The 18,322-nt window shown below is 39.6% G+C and overlaps 1 protein-coding gene across 16 annotated transcripts in view; it reads right to left on the reverse strand.

Moving 5' to 3' along the window:
* The window catches only part of OSBPL6 (oxysterol binding protein like 6), a 213,185-nt gene that overhangs the window by 68,282 nt on the left and 126,581 nt on the right, over nucleotides 1–18,322 (reverse strand). For all 16 annotated transcript variants that reach the window (XR_013371940.1, XM_077883584.1, XM_077883585.1 and 13 more), the window contains one exon: nucleotides 815–907. Coding sequence is in view for 15 of the 16 variants with exons in the window: in XM_077883584.1 (XP_077739710.1) it covers nucleotides 815–907 (93 nt within the window). In the remaining variant the exon portion in view is untranslated. The remainder of the gene's footprint in view (nucleotides 1–814; nucleotides 908–18,322) is intronic.

Raw genomic sequence — 18,322 nt, forward strand, 5'->3', positions numbered from 1 at the left:
ATTTTAGACATAAATGAATTTAGATGTTTCCCCAGTCCAAGAAAGAGAAGGCTGAAGGCAGGGAATGCTGGCTTCCATTAAACAGAAAAGGTTCTAATCAACAGTCTGCAGTGTCCTCCTCAGAGCTCATGGCAAGGAAGGCCAGGTGGAAGGAGAGGACTGGAACTCTGAATGTCCGACAGCTCCCCCCACCCCGCCCCCGCCAGGCAGGTGCTATGTGACTGGTAGGTGGGGTGCACCTGAAGCAGTTTAAGTCTGAACCCCTGCCCTGCTACGTAGCGACTTTTTCAGACTTTGAGCAAATTATTAATTCTCAGTTTCCATATTTATAAATGCAATAGACACCTACACTGCAGGGAGCTGTTTGCAAAGGTTATGTCCAATGCGCTAACGTATTTAAGGACCTGGCACAGTGCCTGGAACGCAGTGCACAGGCAATCATGGTAGCTGTTCCTATTGTTAGCATTATGATTTTTTTTTTTGCTGGATCTAGTGATTTTTTTTTCTATTAGCTTGACGTAGAAATATTTGCTCATGTCTCCAACAGAATGACAATAGTTTCTCTTCCTTGCAAATAAAGAGTATTTTGGATCTTTGTAGCCCTGGAACTCCCAGCAAAATATACTTTCATTTGATCCTTCCTTATACAGGGCAGAGAAAACCTACACACCAGAGGCAGAACAATGTGGCAGACAGCCCTACAAGAGGAATCCCAGCTACCCGAGAGGAGTCAGGTGTGGGAACCGTTGACAGTTCTGCTGGCCCCAGAGCAGGCAAGAGGCCATCTGGGAAAGCACCACGTTTTGTCACTGACCTTGGAGAGGGGGACCGGCTCTGGTTCTAGCAACTGCCGACTGACAGAGGGCTCGGTGCTGGAGGAAGCAGTCCTCTCCAGTACGTGGATACTCTGAAAAGAAGTGGAAATACAGCCCAGGATTAGATAACCCATTTTTCATGTGGATGGACATGGCGGGAGGATGGGGGACGAGAGATCACACGGATCACAGTAAGAACAGTAAACCATGTTGACAATGGCAGGTTCCAGGAGACCCAAGGCAGCGGTTAACAGTCAGAAAACTGTCAGCCCAGGATTTGGTGTTTCCGTCTTACACACATGCTGCTCAGCTGCTGCTACAGTGCTGGTTTCAGGTTCCAAGAAAAGGTCAGAGATCACACGGATTTAGAAACCCACAGAGCAGTCTCCACATATTTATAACTTTATGAGAATGTACATCTACCACTGAGACAATCAGCCTTATATAAAAATATTTGCTTACCTCTCCAAGGGCAGCAGACAAGAAGGGAGGTCTGTATCAAAAAAAGCCCAGATGGGCAGCCCCAGTGGCTCAGTGGTTTAGCTCCGCCTTCAGCCGGGTGATCCTGGGCACCCGGGATCGAGTCCCATGTCAGGATCCCTGCATGGAGCCTGTTTCTCCCTCTGCCTGTGTCTCTGTGTCTCTCTCTCTCTCTCTCTCTCTCATGATTAAATAAATAAAATCTTAAAAAAAAAAAAAAAAAAGCCCAGAGCATCAATACCGCTTAAGCCTCTGGAGTTTCTTAAAATCCTTAGGAAATAATTTATAATTGTAATATCTTGTAATAATTTTTAAATGCACAGAGAAGAAAACAACACCTCAAGTACGATAAAGAGTAGCTGTCTTGCAGACTATAAAAAGCACTCACAGGTCAGTAAGATAACATTCCAACAGAAAAATGGGCAAAGTACATGAACAGGCAACTCATGCAGAATGCTTGAAAATATGTTCAACCTCAACCTCAGAAGTATTCAAAATAATAAAAGCAAAATAACCATCAGATTCAAGAATGGATCACAGCTGGGGATAGGGGAGTATAAATCGTATAATCTTTCTAAAGAGGAGCCATTTTATTATGAAATCATTACAAAAAGAACATGCCTCATTGATCCAGCAATCCCACAGCTAAATCTTTACCCTAAGGAAGTCAGATTGGCACATAAAGATGTAAGGACAGATAGTTTACTAAAGCATTATTTTATTATAGTAAAAAAATATATAATACATATGACTTATAAGGGGACTGCATGCAGTGATTTGAAATGACAATAAGGATCCCTATTTATTGATATGGGAAAAATACCCAAATGATGTTCTGACAACTGAAAAAAATCAGGCTACAAAGAGTATGCAAAATATGATGATGCTATACAAATCATCAAAATATATTCCATCATATTAATGGCAGCTATACAAAAGAGATAGCATTATTGGTTTTTTAAAATTTTTCTTAATATCTTTCTTATTTTTTAGTGCAATAAAAACCTATTATTTGTATATTTGGAAAAAAGTCAAGTATTTCTATGGGGGAATAAACTTGAAAGACATCAAAGGAATAACTCAATGGAGTTAACATTTTGGTATAAGCTGAAAATGAAATATAACATTTTTACTCTAGTTAGGAACATTTCATTGGTTCAATAGACAAAGTCAGTATTACATGTACTTACTGGGGCCTCTATTTTTGGCATCTCACTGGAAAAGTATTAGATTAATATTTGCTTTTTCTTTTTTTTAATTTTCTTTTATTTCTTTTTTTAATATTTGCTTTTTCAAGAAGAAAATTACACACTGATATGAGCCAAATTATTCTAATTTCTTGATAAGTTTTAAGCTTCTGGTTATTTCTTTTATCTTGAAAATAAAAGGTCCAACCACAGATCTTTACAATCCTATCCAAATGCATTTTTAAAGTTATTTATGTGGAAGAGAATAATTATGGTGAAAAGTTTACGAATTGCTCCCATTTCTCCAGTTTGTGAGGAAAGGGAAGAAATAACAGATATTTTGGGGCCAAACATAAAGTTGGGCAGGGATTAGTAAGAATCCCTAATCTGATGGCTATAATGTTCAAGGACAATCTAAGCATTAACTGGGACTGCTCTTCTAATTACCAGATTTACCTGAATTAGCAGAGAAAAATGATAAATGTAGCTGAGTATTCCTATGTGTGCCAGTGCCTTTTGTGCAACAGCCAAAAGCAAAGGCATCTTTGGAGAAAGGGGAACCCTTTTATACTGTTGATGGGAATGCAAGTTGGTACTGCCACTCTGGAAAACAGTGTGGAGGTTCCTCAAAAAGTTGAAAATAGAGCTACTTTATGACCCAGCAATTGCACTACTAGATATTTACCCCAAGGATACAAATATAGTGGTCTGAAGGGGCACCTGCACCCCAGTGTTTACAGCAGCAATGTCCACAATCCCAAACTATGGAAAGAGCCCATATGTTCACTGAGAGTGAATGGACAAAGAAGATGTGTGTGTGTGTGTGTGACACACACACACACACACACACACATATATACAGTGGAATATTACTCAGCCATCAAAAAGGAAGTCTTACATTTGCAACAATGTGGATGGAACCAGAGGATATTATGTAAGCGAAGTAAGTCAATCAGAGAAAGATAATTATTATATGATTTCACTCAGATGTGGAATTTGAGAAACAAAACAGAGGAGCATAAGGGAAGGGAGGAAAAAAAAGAAAAAAACAAGACCAAATCAGAGAGGAAGCAAACCATAGGAACCCTTAACCATAGGAAACAAACTAAGGGTTGCTAAAGGGGAGGTGGGTTGGAGGATATAGTCACTGTGTGATGGGCATTAAGGAGGGCACATGATAGAATGAGCACTGGGTGTTATAAGCAACTGATGAATCACTGAACTCTACTTTTGAAACTAATAATACCCTATATGTTAATTGAATTTAAATTTTTTAAAAAATGAAAAAAAAAAAAAGAGTTTCTTGCCCCATATAATTCAAGATTTATTTCTGGGGAAAGGGAAATATGCTAACCCAGAAATATTCCATGAAACTAATTCCCTGGTAAATTTGTGGGGGAAAAAAGCCTTTCTGCAGAGTTATTAAATAAAAAAGCTGAAAGAAGTTCTATTCTAAAGTCAATAGACTAAAATCAAACCATCATTACAGTGTGGGATAATGCAGAGAATGTCAATCAGGGCAGGTGGTAGGGAAGTAGAATTATCTCTGGCATCTTTTTCAAAGTACACGTATCATCCCACACATAGATTCTGATGGGCCCCCAGGGAAAATCTCCCACCTTCTCACCCCAGAGAGGAACACTGCTATTGATGGGCAGGAATCATCAGTTTTGCTGAGTGAGAAAAGGATGACAAATGAGCAAAATGAGAAAAACCACTGGCCTACATTCAGATGAAACGAGAATTGAACTTGGGTTCCCACACATACTAAGTACTTGTTTGAGGCTATTATTTAATTTCTCTCTGCATCTATTTCCTCGTCTCCAGGAAGAGAAGACAATAGTAGGAGCTACCTTACAAGTTCAATGTAAACATCAAATGAGATATATGATAATGATACTAAATAAATGTCAGTGGAATCTGAATTATATTGTACCACTTATAACTATGATATTTTATCAAATAAATATGTCAGACTCTACCCACTGTTTTCATTTTACCTTAAAAAAAAAAAAAAAAAAAGCAAAGGCATCTCATGAGGTTAAAACTGGTGGTTAAAACTGGTGTGCTCAGAACTGGAGGTTAAAACTGGTGTGCTCAGATCTTTAACAAAAAGGGAGCAAAGAACCCGGGACTTGCATTATTTGTTCATGTTGGTATTTTGGATAGGATCTTATTCAAAACACAGCAGCTAAATTTAAAATTAAGATCTATTCTGAGATCATGTAATTAGAAACAAAAATGAGAATTTTGTTGCTGTTGAAACAAAAACGTTATTACCTTCTTTTGGGAGGTAATCGTCTCCTCCCTCCCAAATTTCATTTTCTTTCTTATGTCTTAATAAGACAAAACTAATATATGCTCATTACGAAAGATTCAAATACAACATAGAAATATATGAAAGAAAGAACATAGAAATATATGAAAGAAAGAAAGAAAGAAAAGGTCAAACTTTCAACTCATCATTCCACCCGGCTAGCTTCTGGAGCAATGATTCTGAAAAGGTAGCTCTTGAACCAAGGATCAAATAAGGTTGAACAAATTTTTGAAAACCGAGGCCTTAACCCTGTTCTGTGTGGCTATTGCTTTTACTTACTCTAAATTGTCCAGTGAGATATGTTTGGCTCGAGCCCTCCTCTACCCTCATACTTACAGGTTGCTGGGCAATAGAACACATATACATCACCTCCCTGGCCCCGCCCCTAACAAACAAATGTGGTAAGAAAAGCAAAACTTGGGAAGAAAGTTGACCGTAGTAACTATGTAGGCAGGAAATAAAGGATTAATTCAGGAATTTAGCCAGAGGAAGGAAACTAAATTCTCTAATTTCCAAACCAAGCCAGAGACCTAGAAAATCAATTTAGGATATTGAAGGTGTGATAAAAATGAGTTTTGTCTCTAAAGATACCTGGGAATAATGAAAATGTTGCTAAGATTTTGTGACTCTAAAGGGTTAGCAACGAAACTGGAAAGAATCTACAAAATACCTACTGCAGTATCTGTGACAAAAAACCCAATGTTACTTTATTTTCCACCTGGTTTTACTAAACAGTTTATAGTATAGAAGAAAAGAGGTTCATTTATTTCAAACGTGGTTCAGTATAGTACATTCAAGCTGAGTGAAAAATACAAGACCCAAATGTTGATTTGCTAAGTCACAAATAATCATAAAAACCTTATGAAGAAATTGTAAATAATGAATATTTTATTATCACAAATGTATGTATATATTTTACTTAAAAATTAAAGAAGCATAAATTAGAGAGGGAGACAAACCAGGAGAGACTCCTAACTCTGGGAAGCGAACAAACGGTTGCAGAAGGGGAGGTAGGTAGGGGGTTGGGGTAACTGGGTGATGGGCACTGAGGAGGGCACTTGATGGGATGAGCACTGGGTGTTATGCTATATGTTGGCAAATCAAACTTCAATAAAAAATAATAAAAATAAAAATAAAAAAAGTAATTTATAAAACCACTGGGTGATACTCCTTATAAATGTAACTAGCTTCAAAAAATAAGCTATTTCATTTCACCTCTGTAATGGTAATGAAGAAGCCAAAAGCTCTTATGCAAACTTGCAGTCTTATATTTGTATATTATTAGAACCTATCACTGTCTATTTATTATCCAATAATAAAAAATTAAACCCCTACCTTAAGAACTACCTTCACACTCATGGTGTTTAAAGCTAAAAGCAAATCCCTGAAGTTATATAATCACACGCATAACCATTCATTATTTGTTTTGATTGTTTTGTTTTGTTTTTTTAAGAAAGGACAGGAGCAGAGAGAGAATCTTAAGCAGGTTCCACACCCAGCTCAGAGCCCAATGCAGGGCTCGACCTCACAACCCTGACACCATGACCTGATCCAACATCAAGACCTGGACGCTTAACTGACTGAAGCACCCATTCATTATTTGTAATGAAATATCTAAATACTTAAATGCTCCATTTTCAATATTGGCAGATAAAAAGAAGACAGTCTTCAGCCTTCACCCTACTCAGTCTTGGACTCTAGGTAGACTGGGTGCTCCTTGAAGGTAGGGATCAGCTCATCTTCACCTTGGTATCCCACCTCCTCTACCGCCAACCCACCCTTAGCATAAGACCCCACACACTGCAGCCAGTCAAAAATTTCTGGAGGTTTCCAGAGCTCTCTTGATGAATCTGTAGAGAATAGTCCCTCAGCAATCATTGACACATGATTAGGCATAAAATGGCCTTCTAGCTTCATATTGGGATTTAAAAAAAAACCTCACAGCTCCAAGAGGTCGGAGCTTGTGAAAGCATTTAAACAACTTAACTTTTCAAAGTGACACATCCAGTGAATTAACCACAGGGCTCTTGTTCAGTAGATTTAAAGCTAATGGCTGGTTAAACTAACGTGGCAACATCGTCAGTAACAAGAATGAGCCCATTTCATAAGGCTTCCTTGAAGATCATAACCTGTGCTATTTACTTTTGTGTACTTTTCTTCCCTAGCTGGCTATTTTCATATTCTTTCATGACGATGTGAAAACATATGCCAAATACTTTCAATGTGTTATACGTATTATATAAGCAGGTTAAATAAAGGATTACATAAACCTATTAATTATTCTTTTAGAATCAAGTTTCCTTTCAAATCCTAAAATTACGACTTTTCAGGTCAGTGAGGTTTTTTTTTCTAAGACTTTTTTTTTTTTTTTTTTTAAAGAGTAGTTTTAAGTTTACAGCAAAACTGAAAGTTCAGAGATTTCCCATAGGCCACTGGCCCCCTCATATGCGTCTCCCCCATGATCAGTATGCCCCACTAGAGTGGTACATTTGTCACGGTGACAAACCTAGCTTCGTCACCTAGCTTCATTACAGGTCCGTTTCTTGTTATTGTGTTTTAAATTTAAATTGGATTTGCACTTCTGCACAGTGGAGGAAACACTCAACAGAACCAAAAGGCAACCTACGGAATGGGAGAAGATATTTGCAAGTGACATATTCTGATATGACATATTCTGATATAAAGGGGGCTAGTATCCAAGATATAGAAAGAACTTGCCAAACTCAACACCCAAAAACTCCAAGTCCCTTTTTTTAAGGAACTTAGACCACACAGAGAAGGTGGGAGTACTACTCTGCTGCCTGTCATCCACCCCCCCATCCCCCAGAGAGAACTGATACATATATTTAGCTTAAAGCCAGGAGTCTAGGACACACATGTCACTACAGCTCTTTAATTTGGTAAGAGTTCATTTAGTGTCAACTCCCACGGAGGGGGATAGGATTCTCAAAATGAGAGTGCCCAAGATCCGCTGAAAGGGGCTCCTGGTTTGTTAGCTCTTTCTTTGCCCTCTTCTCCTTTGCAAGACATACAGGAACTGCTGTCACTGTTTCAGGCTATGGCTACAAATGTCTGCAAAGGCCCCCTTTTTCATACAAATTGAGGGCAGTAATAAGGCAAACTGGCCCACTGCTCTCTGAACGTTACTTCCCCTAAAATTGCCCGTCTGATCATATTGAAGCCATTTTGACATTCATGAGTTATGTCACACATTTTCAAAGAAAAATACCTAAAATAGCTTTATAACTTCTAAGTTATTTCCTTCTTCAGGCTTTTGGCTGTCAGGCTTGTGTCTCTGCTAGTTGCATCTAATTTTAATTAATTAATTTATTTTAAAGATCTTATTTATTTGACAGAGAGAGAGAGAGAGAGAACTTGCACAAGTAGGCAGAGTGGCTGGCAGAAGGAGGGAGAAGCAGACTCCCCGCTAAGACAGCCTGACATGGGGCTCCAGCCCAGGGCCCTGGGATCATGACCTGAGCCCAGGACAGATGCTTAATGGACTGAGCCACCCAGGTGACCCTAGTCACATCTAATTTTTTTAAAATTATTTATTCATGAGAGACACAGAGAGAGAGGCGGAGACACATGCAGAGGGAGAAGCAGGCTCCCGGGACTCCAGGATCACCCCCTGGGCCAAAGGCAAACGCTAAACCGTTGAGCCACCCAGGCATCCCAGTGGCATCTAATTTTAACTCAGCAACACTATTTTCAGTGAAGCTTGTCACTTTCATGTGATAATGCTGATGGTAACGGTGGTGGCGGCGGCGGGTAGTGTCTGGGGTTCTCTGCATCCCTGTCTCTAAGCTTTACATGGATTATTTCATTCCATTTTCACAGAAAGAGCCTGAGTCATGACTATGACATTTATTTTACCGCTGATGGGACTGAGAGAGGCACAGAGGGGTTAAATGAATGACAGGGGGTCGGTAAGTGTTGGATTTGGAACGTGAATGGAGATCTTGCTCTGCACTCAGGCTTCTAAGCCTTCTACTGAAAGCAAGGCCAATGTGAAATGGCAAAACGACAGCAATTTCAAGCAGCGTATTCCCTCGAGACTAACTGACCACATCAGAAGCCACCCTCGACCAAACTTCTGTGGAAGCAGAGAGGCAGGAATGAGTAAAACAAAAAAAGATTCTAGCACTCCTAAATATGGTGCAACCTTAAGGTTCATTTCCGAGTCAAGAACTAAGAGCAAGCCAGCTAGCTTTTCCTTCGGGGATGCAGTGTCCGACCCGAGAAAAGAACAGGAATTTTGCAGTCACGCAGATGAGCATGCCAACCCTCATGCTGCTCTTTACCACGTGACTTGGGCAAACCATGACCCTCTCCCACCTCGGGGTCCTCTAGCTGTAAAATGGGGAAGGTAACGTGTCCCTTGGAAGACCCTGCACATCCTGGAGCTGGCACCCAATTCATGCACACCTGGGGATCTGATAAACAGTAGCTGACATCTCAGTGGTAAACGCTGTAAGAATAAATCTTTAGGAATCCTGTGTATTTTTATAGAAAGATGTGTCCAAGCACCCCGCTGGGCATGACATCTGGAAGCGAAGAATTCACGCCCGACATGACCACGATGTTATCTGGTCAACCTAGTAACGGTAGGCAGCAGCACCTCGTGACCAGAGCTTTAGGACTTCCTGAGGAAGCTAACAGATTGAGTGCAGACCCTGCACCCCTTTTTTTTAAAGATTTTATTTATTTATTCATGAGAGACACACAGAGAGAGAGAGAGAGGCAAAGACATAGGCAGAGGGAGAAGCAGGCTCCATGCAGGAGCCCGACGTGGGACTCGATTCTGGGACCCCAGGGTCACAACCTGGGCCAAAGGCAGCGCTAAACTGCTGAGCCACCTGGGCTGCCCACCCTGCACTCTTCTGAATGGCATGGCAGCAGAGGCACGTGGACTTGCCTGCTGTCTTCTTCATAACTCCCTTCAAGAAATATCATCATCATGATCATCATTATTGGAATAGCATAAAATACCAAAATCACTGAAGCCAGAGGGCCACGACTATATAAGCAATAATTCTACTACTTTCTTTATAGTAATAATTGTCTTACTCTCACTGAAAGATGGCAGAGTTGCATTAATGATAAATCTCCACTTAAGTGCCACTAATGAATGAAAGTGGAAAATTTTATTTATTTTTTTTACTCCCCCTCCCCCGCCCCACTGCAGGGCAGGGTATGTGTGACATTGAAAGTGGAAAATTTTAGAAACAGTGGCTGGGAAGAGGCCACACGACATGCCTGGGGAAGGAGAGGCAGCGGTCATCCAGTCTTGATTCCTGCACAGAAATATGAAAGTTACTAGGAGCCAATAGTTAGGGCCCCACATTGAACTGGCCTATGGCTGGAAACCCTGCATTGTAAGAAATACCATCAGGAATTTTTTTTTCCATCAAGTAGTCAATTTACAGCCAACAGTAGTTCAGCAATCTTGACTGTGAAGTGGTAAAAGGCATGTGAATAAGCAGCTTTTTAATTCCCATGGTTGCCTTCCAGGAGTACTGGACCCAGAACCCACCAGCAGGTTTGTTTCTTACCTGTACTCTCAAGACTCACGAACACATTAACAAAATCCCTGAAAACCTCAGCAACTCTGATCATACTTTGGTGCAGCAATTATAAACAAATGGCAAATAACAGGGAAACATACTAGGTCACTTCAAGAGCAAAGGCTCTGGAACATGCAGAGTTAATTTAAAAGGTAGGGTGGCAGGTAAGTGTGACTTGATCAGAACAGTAAAGTCAAGATAGTTTATAATTTTCTTTTTCTCTTTTAAAAAAAGATTTTATTTATTTATTCATGAGACACAGAGAGAGAGAGAGAGAGAGGCAGAGACACAGAGGGAGAAGCAGGCTCCATTCAGGGAGCCCGACATGGGACTTCATCTGGGGACTCCAGGATCACGCCCTGGGCCAAAGGTAGATGCTCAACCCCTGAGCCACCCAGGAGTCCCTAATTTATAATTTTCTACACAGCTATTCAACGACCCAGAACAGACAAGGGTTTTCAGTAGGACAATCACTCACATGATTTTGCTAACAAAAAAAAAGAAGAAAAAATCCTATATGGATCTATTTATGTGTATCTATATGTATGTGTATTTAAGGCGGAGTTCATTTGTTTTGATCACCTCTATGTACTCAGAGCATATATATGGTTTGCTTATATGTACCCATAAATATTTGCTGAATGAAAGAACAAACAAATTGCCATGAGATAAATACAGGTAGTAAAGTAGAGAAAGGGTGGCCCAGCACCTGTCTCAGCACCTCAAGATGGTTTTAAAAATTTGCAGCAAGGTTTTAAAAACTTGCTGCAAGTTTTTAAAACCTATGGGGCATATCCTACACATTTAATTTCAAGTTTGTTTGTTTGTTTGTTTGTTTTTTGTTTTTGTTTTTTTTTTTACTTATGGAGGTAAGGCTTACAATTTCATTACTAATATAGCTGACAGGGCCTCCCAGGTGGCTCAGCAGTTGAACATCTGCCTGCAGCCCAGGGTGTGATCCTGGAGACCGGGATCGAGTCCCACATCAGGCTCCCTGCATGGAGCCTGCTTCTCCCTGTACCTGTGTCTCTGCCTCTCTCTCTCTGTGTGTCTCTCATGAATGAATAAATAAAATCTTTTAAAAAATAAAATAAAGTAGCTAACATTTATATTTACTATATTCACAATACTATTTTAAAGCTACATACATATGCATGTTAACTCACAAAATATGAGTCAAAAAATATGACATACATTTTTTTTGCTATAGAAGCAATAAGCATTCATTGCAGAAACATTGGTGGGTGGGGGGAATGGATGGATCAGAAAAGAAAAAAGAAATGAAAACTACCACACCAGCAACAAACTCTTTCAATATCTTGCTGTATTTGCTTTCAGCTTTTTTTCAATGCATATATACACTGCATTCTTTTTTAAAATATTTATTTATTTATTTATTTATTTATTTATTTATTTATTTGAGAGAGAGAGAGAGAGAGAGAGGGCATGAGGAGGAGGGGAAGCAGGACGGGAAGAAAGAGAATTTGAAGCAGACTCTGCGCTAAGTGCAGAGACCAACATGGGACTCAATTCCACAATTCCAAGATCACGACCTGAGCTGAAATCAGAGTCAGATGCTTAACTGACTGAGCCACCTGAGTCCCTATATACATGTGGTTCTTAAAAATAAAAGTGGAATTATACTATATTTTCAACTTAATAACCAGTTTTCTTCAATTAACAATGTAAGATTTTCCCACAGCATGGAACATTCTTCAAAAACATTTTTAGCAGCAGTACAATATTCCATTGCAGGACCACGAGGTAGGTTATTTATTTAAATAACTCCTTGTTGAACAGTAGGCTGTTTCTAATGTTTTAATAACATAAAAATACTCTGATAAATATCTTTGCACAGAAATCTTTACATGTATCTTTGGTGCTTCCTTGGAATACGTTTCTTAGAAGCTGAGTTACTGTGTCCTTATGGGGATGACCTTTTAAGAGATTTTAGATATGTATCACAACATTTCCCTCCAGAAAAGCAGAATCAGTTAACATGTGTAGCAGCAGTGCATGAGAATGTCCATTTCCCTGAAAACTCATAAACACTGGCTATCGTTATTATTACAAAATTAGCTCTTAATCAGGATTTGAGGTCAAGAAGTCTGGTGCTTTATACAAGTTACGTGGGGCTTTCCTCTATCTTTGTGAGAGTATTTTACTTATAGCCTAGTCACTTTCAGTAGCGACTGGGCAAAGGGATGGTAACATCTTCTCTCTGTCAAAATTGAAAATCAAACAAAGCAGTTTTGTAGAATTTACGGTCCTCTGAGATGATGTTTTTATAGTCCTTGAGAAACACCTGTAAACGTATTCTGTGAAGAGCGATGCTTTCCAAACCTGGGTGAGCCACAGTCTCCCGGGGAAGCATCTGTAAATGACAGATTCCCAGGTCCCCTCTATGACCCATGAATGAGGCCCTTTGGGGTTCACTAACTGATTATACTGTGGCTCTTTCTATTTGGTGTTACACCTAAGAACTGAACAGGCAGCGTTAATCTTGGGTCTGACAGACAAATTTGCTGCCATCAAAATGCTATCCCAAACCAGCCAGCTCAATAAGAAGAGAGAACTTCTCCAGCGAGAAGCTGATAAAGCAGGCCTAGAGAACCAGAGGCTTCTGCAAACATACCAACGAAAGCAGCAACCAGATTCTTTCTCAAATAATGTCGAGTTCTGAATTCCTCGTGGATAATGAGCACCTGAATGCTAGGTGGCAGATTTCTTTCCAGTGGTCTCAATTTCAGCACATTTGACATGGACTGAATACCCACGGCGAACACCAAGCAGCAGTGACAGTGATCTCCAAACGGTGGCGACTACAGGGCTGCTCATTTCATTTCATGGAAAAGGCTAATCACAGTTTTCAATGAATATAAACAAAGGGTCCAAACTTCTCATTACAAAGACAATAGGTGTAGTGCAAATACAGAAAATTCAGGAAAGCACAAAGAACTTGATTCACCTTCAATAATAGTATTTCATGATAAAAATTATGAACAAATTGGTCTCTGTACCATTTGGTCTATTGTTCCCCCAGACAATGAGGGTGTTAAAAAAAAATCACCGTTATCACTGAGGGAAAAAAATAAGGTGGCAAAACATAACTCAAAAATAATTGACACCGGCTGCCTTACAGAGTTTGCTTTGAAGTGTACAGAAGGCCCTTCTCCTGGACATTCAGCTTGTCAAGCCCTAAAGTGAAGCAAATAGTGGTGTGGGCAAGAACAGGGGCTCTAGAATCAGGCTTTCCATGGAGCAAATCCTGTCTTAGCTGCTCATTAGCTGTGGGGAAGATGCTCCACTTTATGCCATCATTTAGGTCTTTGAAAGAGGCGAGGATTGTTCCAAACTTCCACTGTGAGAACCCATGAGACATTAGCTGTTGCTGGTGTTGTCCTAGCTGTTTATTCATGAATTTTGTCTAATATTTAGATTTTTCAGGACACCCAATTTACAAAATGCGTCTAAATCACAGAAGCTTGTCACAGCCTGTTCTTGCAAGTAATTATTTTTTCTTTCCCATTAACATAGGTCCTCAGTCCTAAAAGTTAGGTTCCATGGGATGAGTAGAATCCCAAAAAGGCTAAACTAGAAGCAGCTCAAGCTTAAATCGGAGGTTTGGTATTAAATCAGGAATACTTGCATTTTCTTTTCTCTAAAAGCTAGAACGCTTTTGTTTGCAGTAACACTTTATTTTTCTCAACTCAAAGATGGAAACAGGTTTCATATTCAGAAGACAGACACTGTATTTCAAAGCAGTGATCTGGTTGTTTCATTTAACAAAGCTATTTGAAGAAGATGCTTCAGAGGTTCAACTGGAAGAGACGTATTCCAATTCACTTCATGTATATGCTGGGGGATATTTTTATCAGCCTGTTTGTCCAGGAAGAAATATTGTATGAAAACTCCATACATAAAGTATAGACATTGATGAGGACCACTGTTGCTTTCTAGTTTTTTTAGGCACGTTTTTCATTTCTAAGGAAAGTCGCATAAGCAGCAGATGCTGCTGACACCAGAACTCGGAAGTCAGGTCACCAGTCCATGGTCCCAGGAGTCCCACATAATCACTGCTGGAGACTGCTTTCACTTGTCATCGATGAACATTAACTGAATGGGCCATGGCTGCTTTTCAAATGTATTGCTGGTGATAATGTATAGGAGACATCTTTAGATACTCATGTAATCGAAATCTTCTATTTTTTGTGGAAGATTGACTATGACACTAAATAAATATTTTATCAAAACTGGCAAGAAGATTAACTACAAGCCTCTTAAGACTTACTCATAATTTTCCCTTAAAAATTATTTATTTTATGATCTCTGAGTTTCAGCAAACTTTGAATCATTATAAGGAATGGCTTATACTTTTTCTTTGATTTGTCATTAAACTAAAAAGATGGACTCATTGAAGCATTTGCGATGTCTAAACTGGAAGATCTGTAACAATTTTAATTGTGTCTAATACTAATAATAGACTCTATCATCTAGTAACTATGCATTCCAAACCCTAAATTCTTAGAGAAATAGTGTCTGATTTACTGAAAATGACCCAATAATGATACAAATAGAAATAAACTGTGGCACCAAAGAGAGGTTCCACTTTTAAACATGCAGATCCTTGGGCCTAATCCCAGAACTTCTGAAACTGTCTCTACAGGTGGTCTCAGTCTTGTGTATTGTAAAAAATTCTCTAAAATATGTAAATGTGAGAGTAATTATGAAGACAAACAAAATCCAGTCAGCTGGTCATAAACTTAGCCTATTAGGTAATGTTACCTTAAAATAAGCACTATGGGAAATAGTAACTACTGTCTTAAAATAAAGTTATGGAAACACTAATTTGAAAAGATATATGCACTTTGGTGTTTACTGCAGAATTATCTACAATGGCCAAGATATGGAAGTAACCCAACCACCCACTGACAGATGAATGGATAAGGAAGATGTGGTATGTATGTGTGTCTATATATATTATATATACCAAAAAGTATTTATTTTATGATCTTTGAGCTTCAGTGAACTTTGAATCATTATAAGGAATGGCTAATACTTTTTTCTTTCATTTTTCATTAAACTAAAAAGATTGATTCACTGAAGCATTTACGATGTCTAAACATACATATGTGTGTGTATGTATATATGTACACATATATACATAAACACACACACAATGAAATATTACTCAGCCAATAAAAGAATGAGACTGTGCCATTTGAGACAAGATGGATAAACCTAGAAGGTGTTGTGCTAAGCGAAATAAATCAGACTGAGAAAGACAAATTCCATATGATTTCACTCATAAGTTGAGATCTTTAAAAAAAAAAACAACCCAAACCCCAAATGAATCAAACAAACAAAAAGCAGAATCAGACCTATAAATACAGAGAACAAACTGATGGTTGCTAGAGGGGAGAGGGACGGGAGGTTGGGTAAAGTGGGTGAAAGCTAGTGGGAGATACAGATCTCCAGTTAGGGAATGAATAAAGTCACAGGGAATAAAAGGCACAGTAAAGGGAATACAGTCAGTGAAGTTTTAATAGCAATTATGGGGACAAATGGTAGCTTCTCTTGTGGTGAACATGGGATCATGTACAAAGTTGTTGAATCACTATGTTTACACCTGAAACTAATGGTACGTTGTGTGTCGACTATATTCAAAATAACATAAAATGTTACCTCCCACCCGCACCAATATTTTTAACATCTGTTAACATTTTAACAATGCTTTGCTTTTGTCTGATGCAATTTCCTTCTTGGGCTTCAAGTCATTTATTTCACCATATAATCACTGTCGGTAGCAAGCAAAAAGGTCTGTGCTCCCAGCTGCCCTCTGCCACCCCTGGATGATTCCTCTTCCACTCTTGAAACCCACCCTTCTCAAGAGACACGGAGCTCCCCACTATACTCCTTTCTACTTTGTCATCTCCCAACCCCATGACGATTCCTTCCCTGCTAATGAGACTTCTGGAACCTGGTTCCCAATCTTCCTCTCCGTGCTAACTGCTCACTCATTTATTCATTAAAATATATTCTGAGCCATAATCATACATGAAGTACTGTGTGAGGTGCCAAGGATACATTTTTGAATGAAATAAAATTCCTATTTCCAGGGAGCTTACAGGTCAGTGACAGGCAATAGGGGAAGAAGATATAGATGTGAACAGATGAATATGTAACCTGTCAGGTGGTGGTTAGTGCTTTGAAGAAAGATGATGCAGGTAGGCAATGAGTGATGAGGGTAGGCAGGGCAGAGCACTGGTGATCCAGAAAGGATGCATTTGGAGAATGAGTAAAGTACATGAGCAAACTTGGAGATGCCTGGAGGAAAGCAAGTTAGGCTAAAGGAGTCCCAAACACAAAGACCCTGCAGTGGGAGCACAACTGAGGAAAATGCTGGAGGGAACTAAGTGAAGGAAAACAAGGCAGGTGATGGGGTCAGAGAGGTGGGCAGAGCCAGATGATGACTGACCTTGTAGACAATGATCAGAAATTCAAGTATTACTTAGAGATAGATGGGAACCACTAGAAGGTTTGGAACAGAGGAGTGGCTTGCTCTGACTCAGGGTTTGAAGGGATCAATCTGACCACTCTGTGAAAATGACCTGTATGTTGGGCAAAGGACTTACAGGCAGGGAAACCGGTTAAAAGACTATGGCCGTCGTCCGAGTGAGATATGATGGTAGCTCAGACCAGGGTAGAGGGGGAGGAGGTGGTAGGCAGCGATAGGACCCCAGGTACATCCAAAGATAGAACCAATAGGATTCTCTGAGGGTTTGGAAGCAGGTGTGAGAAAAAGGATGAGTCAAGAATGATTCCTGGTGAAGTTTCTGCCTGGACCAAAAGCAAGGACAGACTTGCTGCTTACTGAGATAACGAAGACTGGGAAAGAGTTGATTTCAGAGGGAAATGAAGAGTTCAGTTTTGGACATGTTAAGTTTGAGATGCCTTCTTAACATCCAAGTGGAAATCACTCTTTGTTACCTCAATATGACTATGGTGGACTTAATATCCAGGATCAGGGCTGGCAATCCAAATGCTTTCCAGGGTCAAGCAGGAAACATAAGTATTGAAGCACGATAAAGAAAGGTAGGGACTGTGGCTGATCAGAGGGTACATACCACATCTAAAGGGGAAGACACTCAGCCACTCCTAAGCGCGGTCTAGTGTAGTCATTTGGAATCTGGGCTCCAGTGTTTGCTCCTACCTCTTCCAATTTCTTTCTTTCTTTCTTTCTTTCTTTCTTTCTTTCTTTCTTTCTTTCTTTCTTTCTTTCTTTCTTTCTTTCTTTTTTTTTGGATTTTATTTATTTATTCACAACAGACACAGAGAGAGGCAGAGACATAGGCAGAGGGAGAAGCAGGCTCCCTGCAGGGAGCCCGATGTGGGACTTGATCCCAAACTCTGGGATCACACTCTGAGCCAAAGGGAGATGCTCAACCGCTGAGCCACGCAGACGCTCCTCTCTTCCAATTTAACAGAAAGAAGAATCTGGATATTTAACAACCAAATCTTAGGAGAATAAAAAAAGTTCCACAATCTACTAGATTCTATAAATGCTCAGTTAAAGTTCTAACTACAGGATTTACCAGTGTCCTTAATTTATTAATGTATATCGCAAAAAGAGATTGTGTTTAGCATTTCTCTTGACAATAATAGTCCCTTTTCATGCAAAACCTCAAGGGGAAAGCATTCTTGGGCACATACATTGGGAAATTCTGCTTTTAAAAAAATTAAGAGGGGGAGGAGCAAGATGGCGGAAGAGTAGGGTCCCCAAATCACCTGTCTCCACCAAACTACCTAGAAAACCTTCAAATTATCCTGAAAATCTATGAATTCGGCCTGAGATTTAAAGAGAGACCAGCTGGAAGGCAACAGTGAGAAGAGTTCGCGCTTCTATCAAGGTAGGAAGACGGGGAAAAAGAAATAAAGGAACAAAGGCCTCCAAGG

The sequence above is a fragment of the Canis aureus genome, chromosome 34, assembly GCF_053574225.1.
Source record: "Canis aureus isolate CA01 chromosome 34, VMU_Caureus_v.1.0, whole genome shotgun sequence".
NCBI classification, from domain to species: domain Eukaryota; kingdom Metazoa; phylum Chordata; class Mammalia; order Carnivora; family Canidae; genus Canis; species Canis aureus.